This window comes from Adelges cooleyi, unplaced genomic scaffold (genome assembly GCF_023614345.1).
Source record: "Adelges cooleyi isolate 19-005CV unplaced genomic scaffold, UGA_ACOO_1.1 ACOO_flye_CR_arks_rails_tigmint_CR_PRNA_9, whole genome shotgun sequence".
NCBI lineage: Eukaryota > Metazoa > Arthropoda > Insecta > Hemiptera > Adelgidae > Adelges > Adelges cooleyi.
Genome location: NW_026096579.1, coordinates 15,073,049 through 15,093,288, shown reverse-complemented (window position 1 = coordinate 15,093,288; position 20,240 = coordinate 15,073,049). Strand labels below are relative to the sequence as shown.

The 20,240-nt window shown below is 31.6% G+C and overlaps 1 protein-coding gene across 2 annotated transcripts; it reads left to right on the top strand.

The window, feature by feature from the left end:
* Positions 1–46: 46 nt before the first annotated feature.
* On the top strand, positions 47–8,062 carry LOC126847124 (chromatin-remodeling ATPase INO80). 2 transcript variants are annotated; one of them, XM_050587200.1, is made up of 28 exons: positions 47–546; positions 629–687; positions 771–967; positions 1,068–1,202; positions 1,266–1,439; positions 1,525–1,623; positions 2,584–2,742; positions 2,849–3,018; positions 3,112–3,316; positions 3,564–3,651; positions 3,719–3,834; positions 4,006–4,181; positions 4,245–4,447; positions 4,561–4,701; positions 4,784–4,893; positions 5,008–5,212; positions 5,272–5,362; positions 5,446–5,665; positions 5,738–6,086; positions 6,157–6,284; positions 6,352–6,446; positions 6,543–6,699; positions 6,771–6,845; positions 6,908–7,010; positions 7,085–7,257; positions 7,416–7,491; positions 7,562–7,636; positions 7,726–8,062. In XM_050587200.1, the coding sequence occupies exons 1-28, from the start codon at positions 425–427 to the stop codon at positions 7,851–7,853; spliced, it is 4,029 nt and encodes a 1,342-aa protein (XP_050443157.1). In that variant the 5' UTR covers positions 47–424; the 3' UTR covers positions 7,854–8,062. The 2 variants fall into 2 exon arrangements, with proteins under 2 accessions (XP_050443157.1, XP_050443158.1); XM_050587201.1 differs by having other exon boundaries at positions 48–546; positions 1,068–1,187; positions 7,726–8,061.
* The last annotated feature ends 12,178 nt before the right edge of the window (positions 8,063–20,240 follow it).

Below are 20,240 nucleotides of genomic sequence, written 5' to 3'. Positions count from 1 at the left end.
AATAATACAATTCATTATCATTTATCAACAACATCGGAACATGAATAAGGTATCAGATTAAAGATTTAGAATTCCGGTTAATAATATTTTTTTTTTGCATTATAGAGCTACTTACAAGTAATATTAATTCACAAATATTTATTTGTAAGGTGTAAAAACATAAAAATGCATTAGTTTGACAGTCTCTTACAAATTTATGTCGTTCGTGGACAATACACAAAACGTTTTACATTTATTATACTTATATCCAACTAAAATTGAGTGTTTTCTTTTTTTTTATAATCTAAAATTTAGTCAAAAAGTTAGACGTGATAACTAAATACATAAACACCAAATAAATAACATGCGTTTTTTTATTTTTTCTCAAACAGAAACCTAACATTTCTCTAATCACATTTATTTTTTTTAATACAAAAATACAATTATGTATGGTGAAATGAATAATAATGCAATAGCGTTACCATTACACTACCAACGTGTTGTGCAAGCTATTAATATTAAACCGTACTTAAACTATGTTGAAAACATTTTCAGAACTCCTTTAGGGTATGTATTTATTATTATATTTATATTGTATTTAACAGTAATTTAAATAACTTTTCACTAAATGCAATGATTTGTATTTTAGCGAGGATTCTAGCGACACTGATCTAGATGGAGATTTTAGTGATCTTGAAACTCCAGAAGGTAATAATACAGTATTTTAAAATTTTGGGTAAACAAATAATATATTATCACGGAATTTTAAGTAGAATTTAATTTAATTGTAGAACGTATGGCTGACCGTACTCGACTCTATAATTTATCTAATGTTGGAGATGATCGTTTATGGTTACAAAGTCTCCTCCTCAACAGTGATGACTCTGACGATCCAGATGATAGATTGACTGAAGATGATCTAAAAAATATGTTAAAAATGCATTTATTTAAGAAAAAGTGTCAACAACAATTTGAAACTGCTAAAAATGTAAATACTATTATATATTTTATTTAAAGTAAAATAATAACTAAGATTTGTGTACAATCTAATATTTTGTTAATTTGCTGTACTGTCAAATTTTTTTTAGAAAAATCGCTGTCGATATTATAGTTCTGGTTTGTTATCAAATTTCGACAAATATCAAACTAGGGCTGAGAAAAAAAGTGTTCAAAAAACTAAGGCATCTAATATCAGACATAAACACAAAGTATATACAAAAAATGTATCTATTTTGTTTTGTCAAATTTTTTAGTATATTTATCAAATATAAAATTTTGTTCTTTAGAGCTCTGAAAATGATAAAAAACTTACCAAACGTAAAACACGATCTTTAAGTCCTACTGCTAAAACATTGAAACTTGAAAAAAAGAAAGCTTTATTAGAAGCAAAATCCGCTCAGGTTATACTGATGAAAAGAAAAAAATTATGGTTACATATGGCTAAAAAAGAAATGGGAAAAGTATTTATTGTGTTTTTATATAGTTCTTTAGTTGAATTTAACAAAAATAAACTTTTATTATTATTAATATTATTATTATTATTAGGTGCATAGAATGAAGAATAATAACCATAAAGAAATACTGATAACTTGTCGTCGGACAGCTCAGTCTTGTATGAAGCATCTTCGCCAAAAGGCCATTCAAGTATAGTTGATTTTTTTAAATAAAATATTATGTTTTATAAAATTATAAAAATCATAAAGCAGGGTTTTAAAACGATAATTAAATGATATGTTATATAAGTTGTTAAAAAATTGAAAAAAAAACATTTAAGTATAATGAAAAACTTTGCTTAAGAGGACCACACACACCTGTTATTTTCTTCAAATAACCCGCCTTGCGTGGATTAATTTTACAAAGGCTATAATCAAAACTAAGAAACCAAATTTTTACATAATATGGACAACAACATTGTCTGTGTTCTACCATCGCCCTTTTTTTAATATTTCACCCAGTTAATGAATATCAAAAATATACGGATGATGAAACACAGATTTTGTCAACAGAGAATTTTGTCATAAAAAATATGTATGAATTTCTTTCCTTGACTATATATGAATCCTGAGGAAAATTAATTCACGCAAAGCAGTTTTGGAGGAAAAAAATTGTAATTTATCCTATGGAAATGATTGTGATAGTCTGACCAAAAAAAATGGCAATCAACAAAGTATCCTCATTACTGTATTAATAAGTATACATTATAGTTCAAACTCTAAATTAAGATTTTTCGAAAAATTGCCTATACTTTACTCCTTAGAAATGGCCGGTGTGGTGTCCTCTTAAATGTTATCTTTAAACAGAAAAACCAAAATTATATTTATCTGAACGAAAACATTAAAAAAAAAACCAAAATTTAACTATATTAAGAGACTTTATGGTATTTCCCCTATAATACAATTATTAACATTTTAAAAGTTAATGATATTTACATTTCAATAAAAATAAGGTTTATTGTAATAATGTTAAACATAACATATTTCCTAAATTTAATTCTTGATATGAAAATAGTGTGTACTTCTACTATATAATTATATTATATTTTTACACTATTAATTATAATATATTATATATTTGTATACTATATTACCATTTATTTATGATTAGAGTCAAAAAAATATGAAAGAAAATGTGTGGCGTGCCAAACGTCTGACTCGTGAAATGTTAACCTATTGGAAAAAATATGATCGCAATGAAAGAGAGACGCGCAAAAAACAGGAAAAAGAAGCCGAAGAACAAAGAAAAATGGATGTAGAATTAATGGAAGTATGTGCCTAAGTTCCACAAATGATATATATATAATATATAATATATATAATCTTGATGGTATTTTATTTATGGAATGATTTATTTTGGAATTAAAATTTTATAGGCCAAACGCCAACAAAGAAAACTTAATTTCTTAATAACACAAACAGAGTTATATGCACATTTTATGTCAAAGAAACTTGGACAAAGTTCTGCAGAAGAACAGTTACGAATTCTAAACCAGCTAGATGAAGAAAAAATACCTAGATTAATGCATATTGAAAATTATGATAGGTAAACCAGTTAAATTTGTTTTATGGTTAATGTTTATTTATTTATTAGATACATACTATCTTATTACGATTAAGTGTGTTTTTTTTCTTCTAGTGAAGTAATGAAAGATAAAGCATTACAAAATACTCAAAATGCATTAGATGCTCATGTACGTCAAGCTACTGAGTTTGACGATCCTGATTTAAAAATCAATACTCCTCCTCCAAATGAAGAACGTCCTCAACCAACAATATTTCAGGGTAGTCTTAAAATTTATCAATTAAAAGGAATGAACTGGCTTGCAAATCTCTATGATCAAGTAAAACACTATTTCTAACTTTTATCTATTTTTCTATTAACCCTTGTCCATATTTACTACTAGGCACTAAAAACATAAACGCTTGCCCTACGCTGGTAATTTTTTTTACTAAAATTAAAATTTGAAAATATTTAAGTGCAGCATTTATTTTTAAGTTTCCTGTAGTAAACACCAATTTATAATGAGGAATAATTTTCTATTTTACTAAAATAATTTAGTATTTCTATGTTTATTTGTCTGATTTCAGGGAATAAATGGAATATTGGCTGATGAAATGGGTTTAGGAAAAACTGTCCAATCTATAGCTTTTTTATGCCATATTGCGGAAACTTATCGTAATCTATTTGATAAAAAATAATTTAATATAATATGAAATATTAAAATATATTACGTTTACTCTAGGTGTTTGGGGTCCATTCTTAATCGTTTCGCCGTCGTCTACTCTTCATAATTGGCAACAAGAAATTGCAAGATTTGTTCCTGCGTTTAAAGTTGTTCCTTATTGGGGAAATCCACAGGTAATTTTTTTTTTTTTATGTCGCCTTTTTAAGAAAGTTGAGTAATATTGGGTTGTATATAATGTAGAGTATTCTATAATAGTTAAGAAACAAATAATATGTTTATTGTGTTGATCAGATTAACAATCTAACTTGTATTTATTGTAATTTTGTGTACGTATTTTATTATAGGAAAGAAAAATATTGAGGCAATTTTGGGACCAAAAAGGGTTGCACACTGAAGAAGCTAGTTTCCATGTAGTCATTACGAGCTATCAATTGATTGTCAGTGATTTTAAGTATTTCAACCGTATCAAATGGCAATATTTGGTTCTTGATGAAGCTCAAGCCATTAAAAGTGCAAACAGGTATTTATTTTTAACCATTCAATAAAGTTAATTGTTAATTTTGTTTTGATTTTTGTTTAACAGCGTACGTTGGAAATTATTGCTGACATTCAGATGTCGTAACCGCCTGTTATTGACGGGTACACCAGTGCAGAACAGCATGGCTGAACTCTGGGCCTTATTGCATTTTATTATGCCAACAATGTTTGATTCGCACGATGAATTCACCGAGTGGTTCTCTAAAGATATTGAGAGTCATGCCGAAAACAAAACTGGGATTGATGAAAGTAATATGTCGTTTATACTATTTAATCGTAATCAATTGATATAGAGAGTGGTCAGTTTTGAAAATTGACAAAAAACCATGTTCTTAATACTTAAAAGTTGTTTTATTTTTTAGGACACTTGTCTAGATTACACTTGATTTTAAAACCTTTTATGTTACGACGAATAAAAAAAGATGTGGAAAATGAGCTCTCAGACAAAATTGAAATACTCATGTATTGCCCTTTAACTTCACGTCAAAAAATGTTGTACTCCGGTAAGTTTCTGGTAGTGCATTATATCAGTAGTTTGTGTCAGTACTGTATTATAATAATAAAACATTATTTTATTTATTATAGCTTTAAGGAAAAAAATTCGCATAGAAGATTTGTTGCATTCAGCCGGCTCATATCAATCGTCTCCCAATGTAACATCAAACCTAATGAACTTAGTAATGCAATTCAGAAAAGTAAGGCTTACATTTGTTAAACTTTTTAAAATTCTAAAGTGAACTTGGGCCTTTTTAAGCCTACTCTGGATCAAATAAGACATACTTTAATAATTTTAAGGTTATAATTTGTAGGTGTGTAATCATCCGGAATTATTCGAAAGAAGAGAAGCAAGGTCACCATTTACTTTTCACTCTGCAGAATATATAGTTCCAAAATTAATCTACTTTGATAACTCGGATAGATTTAATTATTTAAAGAGACAACATATATTCGCCAACAAGTTTTGTATATTTAATGTAGAATATTTGCACAACAGTTGTTTTTCCAGAGATAATGGTAAAAATTCTAAGATGGATAAACAGATATTTTATATTGACATCTTATTGATTTTACAGATAAAGGATTAAATACGTTTTCATTCATGAGGCTTTTGAAACTTTCAGCTACCGAACTCAATCAATTAGTCAATAAAGGATTAATGTATAAGTAAATAATTAATATTTTAGTATATTTCAGGTTCAACTAATGTATTTATGAAATATACCGATAATCTTAAATCTTATTTTTAGGTTATTGTACGTATTAATACAACAGAAAATTAACAATTTGATACGAGAAAAAATATTTTGGGGTGACAACAGTATCGTGTGGCCATTTGTTGGAGATAATGTTCCAAAAAAGTTCAAATTTGTTACGCCAATAATTAATGACTGCACAATTACTCATACAACACACATTTACCATCACATGTATGAGACTATGGAACATAAATTACATCGTGTTAAACAAGTAGGGCTTTTCTGGGTAGAGGACTAAACTGAAAGAGTCTTTTAGTAATTTTCTTTGTTTTAATTTCAAAAGGCCAACTCTGAGCTAAATATAACATTGGAAAGTATTGAAAGTAAATCGACAAACGGCTATAACAACACCAGAACATCGCAAATACTTGAATGTTGGCCCACACAATTGCCGTCATTTGTGTATTTCTATTCTCCAAAAGTGGCAACAAAAGGTCGAGCGATATGGGTTACCGGAAGCAGGTCGGCCGCTTATGAATGGCAAAGACACGAAATGTGCGATTCGCCCGAAGGAAAAAATTTGCTGACAAACGGTCATCCGGACTTTAGCTATAACCAATGGTCTTGTGAAAATGTCGGAGGAATTAATGCACTTAGACCTAACAATGGGTGGTTCCACATTAGTATACCAGGTAATAGAGTTCAATCGATATTTGACCAACAGTTGATTGAGAATTTTTTAAATTTTAACTTTTTAATTAGACAAACAAAGCTTGGTTACCGATTGTGGAAAATTAACAATATTGGATAATTTACTTACTCAACTTAAACAAGAAAACCACAGAGTGTTAATTTACTCACAAATGACCAGAATGATTGATATTCTAGAGGTATAAATATTATATTCAAATCATTGAAAACATAAAGACGATTCTTACGATTTGCTCATTGTTTTAGGAATATATGTGGTATAAAAAACTAAGGTATATGCGACTTGATGGATCTTCAAAAATATCAGAGAGACGAGACATGGTTGCAGATTTTCAAAATCGGTAATTATTTAATATAGTCGTAATTGCTGTCTAGTTTTTAATTTGTTACACAAAACAATATTGGACTGTGATTTTTATTTATTTTATTTTTTTTAGATCAGACATATTTGTGTTTTTATTGAGCACCAGAGCTGGAGGGCTAGGTATAAATTTGACAGCTGCCGACACTGTTATTTTTTATGATAGCGATTGGAATCCAACAGTTGATCAACAAGCCATGGACAGAGCTCATAGACTTGGTCAAACCAAACAGGTTTGTTGATTTGAATCTTATTTATTGTGGCTGTGGAATAAAATGAAAATCTAATAGCTCGACTGTCATAGGTCACTGTGTATAGGCTGATAACGCAACACTCTATTGAAGAAAGAATTCTACAAAGAGCTAAAGAAAAAAGTGAAGTGAGTATAATATGGTTAAGTACATATTTTAATAAAAATCATCATAACTATTCTTGTTTTAGATTCAAAGAATGGTAATTAGTGGCGGCAACTTGAAACCAGACACTCTGAAACCAAAGGAAGTTGTATCGTTACTCTTGGACGACGATGAAATTGAAAGCAAATGTATGGATTAGTAGTGTTAGGACCTTTTTTTACAATATTTCTTAACAAATATTTATTATATTTTACTCATTTAGATCGTCAAAAACAAGAAGAACGCCGACAATTAGAAGAGACAAGAGCTGAGGGTTCTAAAGAGAAAGACCGCAAAAGAAAACAGGATAATATCAAAATTGAGAATTCTCCTAAAATAAAAAAACCTGATGAAGGAACGTCAACCGATGAACTTCCATTAAGTCCACGAAGCGAAGTAAATATTTTATCAAACTCAACAATATTGGGATGATTAGTAATCTGTTTTATTTTATTATTAGTTGTTATTGTTATTGGTAATAATTGTATAAATATTTATATTGGTACATTTGGTAGTGATTATTTTTAATTTATGTATTTTTTCTATGTTTTCAGAGCAGTTTTGTTCATGACGAAACTGGCAGTGAAACAACTATTGAGCAAGACGATTCTCCCACAAAATCATCGCCAAGTTAGTGTTTGCATTAATAAATACTAAATAAAATTATGTATCTCTGGCTTACTTTTATCATTTATTGTAGGAACTCCGACTTCAGCAACCAAACGTGGTCGTGTAGGACGTAGAAATCGGCCTTCGATTACGCCCGGTAATTTGGGTATGTTTCACAGTAAATTATATTATTTCATATTGTATTGTATGAACTAACTTACGCTTGGCTATTAATGACGATTATTGACTTTCTAGTTTCCGGTGATGATAACTCTAGAAAAAAAAGACTTATTATAGCCAAGCGAGGACCAGGTCGACCGAGACAAAAAACTTCGGTTCCGTCTAATTTGGGTTTTACTAGAGGTACATCAAAAAAGTCTTGAGTCTTGACTATTACTATTTATTACAGTAATAGTGTGTTACAGTGTCTTTCTTTTTTATCATTATATGTATAGTTTTTATGTTCGGTTGATAGTCAATACATTTTCAAATATTAAAGTCATAATGTATGTTCATGTATGTTTAAGCTTTGTAAATATGACACACTTATAACTGGTTTTTTTTTATATATATAATATTTTGAACAAACTGTGAGTATAATTAACTTTAAAAATAAATAATAAACAACAAAACTAATTTGAGTATTTTATTGATTTACAGTTTCTTAGTTATATCAATTTTCTAAATTTTATAGTGAAATATTTGCTCACTTTTTTTTTCATTAACATTGATGAGTGGTGACTAACAGTTTAAATGTGCAGTGTGCCATACTAGACACTGAAAAGCCATTACTTAATTTTTATTGGAAATTAGAACAATAAGAAAATTAATAATGTCACTCGCCAATAAAATTGTGTTATGTATATCGTGGGTTTTTATAATATTTCTTCAACCGCGACGGTATGCCTATTATTTCCAAATAAATTCCGAGATTTCAAACTACTTTTTCGACCACAACAATTATTCCATAGGTATACCTATAACCGTTAGAAATCTGACCGATTTATGCGAACATCTCTGTGAAATATGACACCGTTCAGGGGTTATTTTATGGCGGTTAGCAAAGATGGGGACGAGCAGACGTACCGTTCCTTCAAAACCAACAAGTACCTGATAAAATAGATAAAATAAAAAAACGTGAACACCACCTTTATTAGTATAAGAAAGTGTCGATAACAAAAGCAACGCTACAAACACACACACACACAAATACATCCGGCGATTCCGGTTATGTGTATTGTTCTTTTGAAGTATAAAATTTTTTAAAACGTTTATATGGAAATCGTACACGAAATAAAAAAAAAAGAGCGCATATAATGTTACAATTATTACCATTAGAATAATAAGGGAGACAATATAATATATATAAACAACAAAAAAAACCAGTACGAAAAATGAAACACGATTCAACGTAAGAAACGCTTCATGAATAATATTATTATTTTAATATGTATATATATTGCACTATACAACAATAATATTGTGCACGAAATGGAACGTCTTCGTCAACCTGAACCGATAGTTATCTACTGTAACTAGTAATAGTAGTAGGTATTTTATATACCTTGTGTGTGTGTGTGTGTGTGTGTAGCAAGTATAAGCGCACACGTGATCTTTCAAGGTTTATTTTTAATATAATAATATGTACAATTTTTGGTGGAAAGTTTTACAGATTTTATTATATCATAAAAACTAGACCCGAACGAATACAAGCGACGAATGCCAGCTTGTGTCGCACCTTGGATATGATATAGCGAGATCATTTTAAATAAAAAATAACTTAAATGTGGTAGCTATATTATTTTATTTTAGATTTAGGCTGTGATCTAGTACCTAATGGGCGGGACACTGTGAAGAGAAAAACATATTTTACTTGTTTATACAACCGGTAAATACATTTAGATCCTTATAACTACAACATACACCTATAACATTAACGGCTATAAGATAAGCAGTATTGTCAGCTGTTGTGTGATTCGCAGAGAGTTGTGCAAACAAATCGAAACAAGCGACAAGACGAGTAACGGAAGCGACAACAGGATAATGTTGAAAAGATAAAGCTAATTTATAAGATAATATGATTTAGGTGTGGCTCTGATGGCGATAGGCTGGTAGGGTAGTAAACAATTAGCGAGAGAGAGAAGAAAGAGCAAGGAAATTCAAATGGTTTGAGTACATATAGCTGTATTGTAATGGGAAGAGAAGATACAGTAGCTAACAATAATTGTTATTTGTAGTAGTAGTAATACTTAATAGCGATACATATTTGGAAGGAGGAAAGTGCAAGTGCTCTATCGAAAAATGATCAGTGGCGATTGAGGAAATTTGAAAAATAAAACTAACCGTACATCAGCATTTGACGGGTGTTTTGGATTTCACAATGCATTAGTCTGTGTAGTAAGTATAGGTAGATGCTCAAGTGACATCATTTGTTAATTTTTGTGGAAATATAATAAAGTTGCACGATTGAATAATTAACAATATTCGAAATTAGTCGTTTGAATAATAATTGGTCGACTATCATACCGCGTTTATTAGTTACAAAACTGATAAATAAACTTAACGAATTAGTACACTAAAGTCCTAAGTCGTATGTGGGAACTTTAAGCTTGGAAAATAAAATTTAGTTGACTGTTCAGAGTGTAAATGTGTCGATTGATTACGCAACTCAATTATTAAATTAATTTAGCTGACGCCATAATAATGAATATAAATTAGTGCACAAGCCGCTTTTGTTCAGTCGTTACGAGACTGACTAATTAACGAGTTATTTCGTTCAAATTATTTAATTTAAATAACATATTTTTTTTTTAATGATAGTCTAAAAAATTTTAATTCGGAAATATATTATTAACGGCATATTTATTATGGAATAATGTGCAAGTAATTTCTAATACCAATAGGACATTAAACTAATATTGGGACGATAACGTTTTTTTTTACAATAAGAAAATACATAATAATATGAAGTAAATTCAAACTCCAGGTTTACAAGAAGATATAATTAATCGGTATATGAAAATCCACACCATACATTTGCACTATGTATTCGTAAAATAAAAAGATGTATAACTTAAATAATATCTTCTTTAAGGTTCCAAGCGTTCGTTTGAAAGTGATTTATCAGACTCGTGATCTCTCCCCCCCCCCCTATGACCCATCCCCACTATGTACTCACCCCAATCTATTGGCTTTTTAATTATTTTTTAATTTTTAAGTTTGTCTAGTGGCAACATTTGATAAGATAGCGCGCTTTATACAACCATGTATAATATTAATTCAGTTGTAGGTATATCGCTTGTATGGTGTGAGACTATTCAACATAATGTGTTTGCAATTTGCATATTATGTGTAAATAGGTAAGAAATAGGCAGATAGGTATAAAGATAGATTAATTCGTATTATAATTAAACCAGAATAAATATTAAAAAAAAAAAAATGTATTAATCAACGCGGTATACTAATCACCGGATAATTATAATGTCGTTAAAATAAGTTTCCCAACATTATGGTAATGTGGAAAGATATAAATATACATTTGTATCTTACACCTTTAAGTTTTTCGTAGCTTCCGTTCAGACGGAGTTTTATAATATCAATATAACTGCCGTGATATTATTTCACAAAATAAAACCAAGACCTAGTTGAAGTTCTTGGGACCAGATAACCAGTCCCTCGCCTATCGAGGATCAAGAAAACTACCATATAGCTACCCCCTGATAGTGTAGTTCACAGCAGCAGCAGCCAACAGCTAACATCCTTGATCATGCATGTACTCAAGTCCAGGACAAGCGCTACCGGGTGCACTTGTACCTACTACCTACTTACTTGTTACATTAGGTACACGAGGCACGCGTACTATGTTTTCTATGTACAGGTATACACGCTTGCTCCAAGAAGAAGACACGTGAAGCGCAACAGGCACCGGTGGTGGAGAGAATAAGACAACCGTGAAGACCACGAACCCGTGGTTCCCTATGAACCAGACCAGAACATATCGGCGCAATTAGCGTCACCGAACGGCCTATACACAACGCTATACGGTGGAGATGGTCGGTTGGTGCGTTGTGCTTGGTTTTGCTCGGTTGCCCACCGTGGTTGGCCATTTGGAAACCTGGAACATCCTACAGGCGTATTATAACGTCTTATATGAGCACATAATACACAATATGTTATATACGTGCCTTAACCTAGCGGTAATTCTTGGCTTGGCTTGGCTCTCTCTCTCTCTCTCCATTTATATAATAATAATAATAATTTTATATATCCTTTATACGAATATAATACGTCATAGAGGATACAGAACAATAATAAAAAATATATATATTAATGCCCGGCCAAATAATATAATAAAAAAAAAAATTATACAGGTGTAGGTATTGTTGTTAAGTTTTTTTTTATCTTAATTAATAGAGATATGAGCAAACATAGGGATATAATGCCGGTTATAGCTATACGATAATTTCATTATAAAGTATACATAATATAAAATATGTACATCATAACATATTATATTATAATTGAATTATATCGTACCGGTAGTTTTAATTCAGTCGAGTAATTAGTTGGTACATATTATTATTATACATAACTTGGTTGTATAAGAACGGTATTGAAGATAGTCGGTAAGTACAGCTGCGTGGACAGTGTCGGCAAAGCTCGTGATCTGGCACAGTGATTATTATCAATATCGTCTCATAAGGGCATATGTTTTCTAGTATCCAAATATTGATCACTAGACATGTCTAGGGGCTGTAATTGCTTGAGTATAGTGTAAAAATCGGTTTCGGGCAATCGCGAGACTTAAACGGTGGTTGAGCGATTTCCGGCGCGGCAATAGGTATGGAAAAAATGACACCGATTTTTGTACATGTTATTATTATACCCATATAGTGTATATTTATCAGGGTATTTAAGTAAATCGTTGCGGTTAGGTTTTCTTGTTAGTACGGCCGCAGGCGAAGCATATGAACACCTGCGCCGGAGAGCTCGCGGATATATGGTCTGAATACTCTGTCAAGTTTGGTTAACGTTGTCAGATTCTGGTTTTGGAATGAAATCAAATGCGAAAAAAAACCATTATCCGAAAACAGCCAATGTTGTTTTGAGAAAAACCCATTTGGAGTTTAAAACTAAGCTGGACTTATGGCGTTTTATATATATGTATTTTTTAAGTAAACGCAAGTGACTGCCATATTTTGAGATGAGAACGCACACTGTAAAACGTAATGCAAAGCGAAATGGTGTTAAAAATTAGTGTAGTTTTCCAAATTTTGTTATTTTGTTTATTATGAAGAAATCAACATTATTATCCGTACTTTAGCATACTTTAATCATACTAACATCAGGCGCGGTTTCAGGATGTCTGATTGGGGGGGGGGGGGGGCATCAAATAATATCAATAGAGATTATCAGGGTTTACTATGTTAACATTTTTTTTTAATCAGGATAATTATGATTGAGACGAAGTTTAGGTACCTCGAAATTATTTATTTAAGTGGATCAAAATTGAAAATATTACGTGCAGACATTGGTGCCCTAAACGATCGTTATTTTTCATTATATTTTAGTTCCAAAAAGTAAACTTCAATAAATAATTAAAAATGTTATTGTAATAAAGAAACAAAAACAAATTTTAAATAGAATTGACTGAAAACCAATATCATTTTTACAACATATTATATTAAATATGGAAATATGTAATAAGAATAATTTAATGTTTTTCTCATGCAAGTTTTGATATTATCGAATGAAGTTTTATAGAAGATAATGTTAAATATAGTATTATTACTATATTTGATACCAATAATAATTTTCACCAGCCTCTTTTTTTTTGAGATGTGGGGGGGCCATTGCTCCCATGCCCCCCTCCTTGTATCCGCGCCTGAATAACATACACATTACACATACACGGTAAACTTACACAATGGTATTGTATTACTAGTCATTATATTATTACCCATTTCATAGTTTTACCTAAAAGTATGTTATATTTTAAATCTATGGCATTTTTAATAACATAACCACATACCACCCACCCTATCAGTGTCCTACACGAGAAGAAGAGGGTTAATCTATGGCCTCTTAATCATAACCGCCTAAATCATCTATATAATATGTGTCATAGGCGTGCCAGAACTAAAGAAGTATATTACTTATCTACAAACGAACAACTCGGACCAACGTTGCGAGTACGAAGAAATTCTCTAGAACCTTTTCATAATCAAATCAAACAAGTACAGTACAGTGAGTTAAATAAAATATTAAAAACTGTAAATTGTATTGATTTTGGACAGTTCGCGTTTCCAACACTTTTAGTATAGGTTTCCTATAAGTAGGTACCTCTACCTACTTGAGAAACAACCTGGTAAACGTGGTATGCGGTGCCCGTTTAGGTATATTATTATTATTATGTACATATTATGCGCGTTATATCCCTGTGTGGATGCGTACACCGGAACGTGCAGTATCGGTAATGACGATAATTATCATTATTATTATTATTATGTTTTTAACACACAGCTCTCCTCTTAGACGCGTGCCCGGCAATTGTCGTCGGCGGCGGCGGCGGCCTAATGTATGTACCGACACGGAATTATTGTCACTGCACCGTCCTATACGTTTACACATTATTATTATCATCATCATGTTTATACATTAATATATAATATTATTATCATTGTCCTACAGTGTGTACAGTGTGGTGTTCGGTGGCGTTTCTCCGTTCACCGTTGACGACCGCGGGGCGGCGGCACGGCACGGCGAGGCAGCTGCGACCCGGAGGGACGTCGTGCCGCGCGCCGGCAGGTGTTGCCCGGTGTTGGCTGGGCCACGTGCCTCGGTGGCGGCGCGACAAGCCTAATTGATCGGAACCGAACGCGGCCGGCCGTGTGGAAGAGCCGCCGCCGCGCCGCTGTGATGGTGCACGTTCTTGTCGGGTACACACGACCCTCCCTCCAAAAAAAATTGAAAACCTAAAAAAAAGAGCTTTGCCGTTGAATTTAATAATCTTCTTAATATATTAATTCCCCCTACCTCTCCCCCCTCTGAATCGTTTTTAAATGTACAAAAAAAAACCTCGACACGGTCCGCGTACACGCTTCCACTAATTATAATATTATATGGTATTGAGCCGATGAGTAGGTACTACATATTATTAGTATAAACAGCCCTTGGATATTATAAAATATGTGATATCGACGGTGTATTGATATAGCATCATATAGCGACAGATAACGGATCATGCACGTGCACTAAGATAAAACCGCTATACCTACTACCAAAATGAATGCGTTTTTTTTTTCATTACGTTTTTGGTTTAGAATTAAGAAACATGCACGTAATAAAACAAATAAAGAAATATTAGACTTGGTTCAAAATTGTATGACCCTTCGGTAGGTGCACAAATTACAGTTAGGTTAGGCATTACACGGTTAGGCAGAGTTGTGCATCATTCGAATAAAACGTTATCCAAATAATCATCTAGATAAACACATTATTCAAGTAAAAGTAATTCGAATAAAAAATTATTTAAATAAAATATGTTTGAAATTATTCGAATAATTATTTTTAAAACTATTCGAATAATGGTTTATCTAGATAAAAAAAATGTATTCGAATAAATCATACTTGAAATTATTCGAATAATTTGCAAGTGATATTTTTTAATCATTTTTTTTAAACATAATATCGTATAAATATAATATATATTACATGTTATGCACCTTTTATAAACACTAGGATAGATCTTAAATTTAATTTAAAATTTTTCCTATCGCCATCTAAATCATTAATGACCTCCTAATTCAATAAAAACAAATTAACTACAAAAGTTAAGGTTAACGTATGTCTATTTGAAAAGTAAAATTTGGTTGTAGCAATAATAACAAAAAAAATTCATAACATAATAATAATAGTAAATAAATATAATAGGTCATTGACTATTTTACTAACTCGTAACAAATATAAATATTATGTAACAAATATAAAAAACAATAGATTTAACAGATTTTATTTTATTCGACCTTTAAAATTTGTCTTCAACATTACCCGTTTCTCAAACATATCGTCTGCCAATTTAATAGTTTTTGGCGAATTATTCATTGTCACGTATGAGAATAACCGCTCAACGGGCGCTGATGATGGTAGGGGTGTATTAAAACACAAAAAAATTTCTTTGATGCATGGATATTTGTCTAACAATGCGAGATCTTGGCATGACTCATTGAAATATTGGACAACCTAAAAGTAAATAAACAAATTTAATAAATGTGTACACTGTAAATATCATATAGATATAGATAAACATTTTAACTAAGACCACTGCAAAAACACCTATTATAAACACTTATGTTATGATAACAAAAGACAACAACGTTTTGGAGACGATGTCATATCCGGTTTTGAAAATAATAACGTGAAACAAAGTTATAGCTATTAAAAAAAAAAGTAAAAAAGTGCCATTACAAACGTTAAATATTAGTTTAACATAAAAAATGGGATATGACGATAGTCTCCACTCAAAAAAGTAAAAAACATGTCAGGATTAAAATATAAATATGAATTGTGAAAAAAAAAGCTGACGAGGGAACAAACCGCTAAACCATTTTCCTGATTTATCATAATTTTATCTATTTTAGAACGACCCCAACGGATTTGCATCAATTTTGACTTCTTTTAATTGAACATTTTTGTGTTGAGCATATTTTGTTTGGAGTTCAATAAGTAGACTATATATACATATACAACGATGAATTTGATCTGGTTGTTAAAAAGTTGTCAAGCGTCTGAAGCGTGCAGACCAAAATAAAAATATAAAATTAATAAATCATTGTAAAACAAATACCACTTCAGCTTGAGTGGTGATTTAAATGGAACCAGAAGAAATATTAATTTACATAATATTATAATAATTAATGTCTAGCAAAATGTATCTCTAACACACTATGGTTATACATATTACACGCATTGAGTATATTATTACAATGATTATGATAGGTATGTAAAATTATTTATAATCTATTCTAGTCTTGGTAACTACAAATGGCGAACCGTCGAGGACAATTATTTTGCGGTTGATTAAATTCGCTATTGGATTCGTTTATCACGACGGTTAATATTACTCGAAAAGCGAAAAAACCCTCTACTACTATTTTAATATAATTATATTATTTTGAATTTAAAACAAGAGTTCTACACTCAAAAGTACACCATCAAAATTTTGACTGTCGATGGTTTACACTAAATGTATTGGACGTTCTGACAAGTCTATCAATTGCTACTTAAGTTAAGACGTGTAGAGAGTATAAAATATATCGAATCCCGTTCATCTCTAACAAAATATGGATTTTTTTCATTTTCCCCTGTATTGTGTACATACTGTAATTATTCGACCATTATTAATTTGGTCAGCTATTATTGTTATTATTCGATATGGCCTAGCTAAAACTGAAAACACATCCGCGGTGGTCGTTAAACGTTTATCATAGCAAACGGATTTTCCAAATAGGTCATAGGCGGCCACGTGACACATACCACACATCTATAATTATGTGATAATATATAATAGATATGCCGCTCGAATGCATTCCATACCATAAGTACCGGTAATTACTAATTGATCTACGTCTTATGTAACTGTTGTCCAAAACAAAAGGCACTCGTCGTATTCGTCAATAAAGAGAAATTATAACGAGATCCTTTACCGCCAATTTATATAAATATATATTATATTATTTAAGGGAAAAGTTATTGCTCGTTTTAGTTCTAGCACATTTCAATGACGACTGTCGATTGAAAAATCTCAATTACATTTTGGCTGGTTAAACACAGCGAAAGTAGCTACAACTATATATGTATACATATATTTAAAAAAAAAGGAAATCTTAAAAATTAGTTGAAGTTTTCTAATAGGAATTCGTCGAGAGACAGACGTCAGGGACTATACAGAGGATATACTGAAATCAGTCCTTACCAAGAATTCGTTCCGTTCAAAGGCAACTACTTTGTTTTGGGTCAAAGGTTTCAGTTTTCTAAGAACGTTAGCCGGCTGCCTCGATGTACCTATATGCAGATCCGGCTCCTCGCTGGAAGTGATGGCTTAGGTTTTTTTTATATTTTTATTTACTCTCCTCTCCTGTAAGCCATACCTAATAGTGTATACCTACATATATGCTCGTCAAAAGCGGGTTTACAGCAGCTGCTCTTTTGGGTGGAGAGCGCATTTGAATGCAACCGGAATACAGTCTTTGCCCTTTGGCGTAGTACCTCGGTATTATAAAGTAATATCATGCTGCTTGGGTACGTGCAAGAGGTTGTACCGTTTTAAATATGCGTGCGCGTACGGTGAATACATTATTTTGCCCGCACAATAAGTCCTGAGATGATGATAACATCAAAGGATGTCTCAACATCAAATCGTCCACCGTACCACCGTCAATGACAGCCGTGTCTATCACTGACAACGACGTACCGGAAGAAATAGCCGTTTTTTTATAAATACTGTATATATATATATATATATATATAATATTATATGTGGATTTTTTTTTTACTAATATTATTGTCATTCGTCGTTGCACAACAGCTAAGCCTGGAATTCATAATATAATAATATAACATCATATGCAATGTACCTACCTTTATTGGGTCAGGCTTACAAGTACCACTTTACAACAAGTTTAAAATTATATTTCTTTGCCCACCGGTAAAGCTTATTACTTATATTATTATGCACAGAATAGCTGATAAAAGCAGAAGGGTCTACATCATTCTCGATGTAAACAAAAAAGTGACGACCGTTTTGTAAACACCTATTTAGTACTAAATGTCAATACACAATTATAAAAGTAATAATGTATTGATATAACTGCATTGTAGTGGTGTAGCCTTGAGAAGATGACCACCACGTTGTTGGGTGATGTAAGCATCTCCCCTGTGAGAAGGGATGATTTCTTCAAAGACTGCCTGCCTTCGGGCTAAATTATTTGATGATTTTAGAGCAAAATTTAGTCTTGCGACAAAAACGACAATGTTATAATATCCTTTTATTTTGATAAACCTAATAATTATAACATGGCGCATTTATCTAGTTTATTTTTAAATAGCCATAACTTTTTTCACGTTATTATTTTTCAAAAACGGATATGACGTTGTTTCCAAAATGTCGTTATCTTTTGGTTTCATAATAGGAGTTTTTGCTCAAAAACGCCCACATGGACTTAGTAAAACCGTTAATTGCATTTACATCAATATATAGATAGATAGCTCACTGTTATTGAGCAATGAATAAAAACCTATTTTTCATGATTTCGACTACAACGACGGCCGGCAATAACTGAGCTGTGTGCAAAATAAACCTGGTTTCCGTCAAGATTAAAAATAGAGCAATATTTAGTTAAATGATAAATATTAAAAAAAACTGCTCTTCGTTTTGCTAAAAATCTTTCAACTTTTCTCGTACATTCGAATACAATTTTTAAAAACAAAATTATTTGCCTACTAAAAAAAAAACATATAGTTATAATAGTATTTGAGAAATGAGAAATTCAAATAGGATTTAAACACAATTTTAATTCAAATATCACACATCGATTGGCACAATAACCCAGAAAAGAGGCCGATAAACACAATTATTTTTACAGAATTTAACCATAGGACCATTTAAGAATCGGCCCCCAGTGCTACTAGTCGGTCCGCAGTCGTAGGGGGTCCCTTCGGAGCGAACCACTAAAGCCAAGGAACACCTGTCCATTCACTTTTTATGATATTTGCTATGACGTTAACAATTGCGTTTAATACTCGTATATTGTGAAGTTTTTCAGCTTTTACAGCTTTTTCAGCGGTACCTCTTGGCGACAGACAGCTTCAGGTGGATCTGATGAGTTGAAGGCAAGCATCGGCGATGGATCTTCTCCTGACTCTCTGGAATCGCCTACGAGCCGAGAGAGAAGACTTTCTCAACTCGGCGATCCTCGGTCGCAACTGTCGCAAGCTTGTACACGGAAAAAATAAATAGTTAATCCAACTAAAATTACACATATGCTAAAAATAGGGACACAATAAATTTCTAGTTTGAATAACTAAATAAATAGTTAGGCCCAACTAATTTTTTAGTTGAAGCAACTATACATTTAGTTCGGGCAACTATTTATTTAGTTATTCCAACTAGAAATGTATTGTGTCCCTATATTAACTAATATAATTTTAGTTGGACCAACGGTATTTTTTTTCGTGTACCAAGTAGGCGTTGGTTGAGCTTCTTATTGTATGTAAAACTGTGTAAAAAAATATTAATATTGTTTTTTGGTGTTTAAATGTTGTTATTATAATAAACTATGTCTTGTAAAAATATTGTTATTGTAATAAACTATATGTCTTGTAAAAATATTCTGTTCTCTTTTAACCAATTTTTATTTGTGTGTTCACAAGACACGACATGTCGCGTTACACCATTAAAAAGATTGGCTTGGCTGCCTACTAAAGTTTTGTGTGTTTCGACTATTGCGATTGTTCGCATTTTGGAAATTAATTATACATTTTTGTCGCCAATTTTTGGTAGCATTAGATAACAATATAAACATGCGTGACGGGACGTGAATGGTTGCGTCTAAACAATTATAATATAATGGTTGTAGGCATAATCTACTTATAGGTATAAAAACAAGAGGAATCGCTTTCGCTACCGACTAGGATAGAATAATTAACGATGGGTAAATAATGGACGCACCACGACTATTGTGTCACCTCGGCTGGTCCCCCATCGACATGTA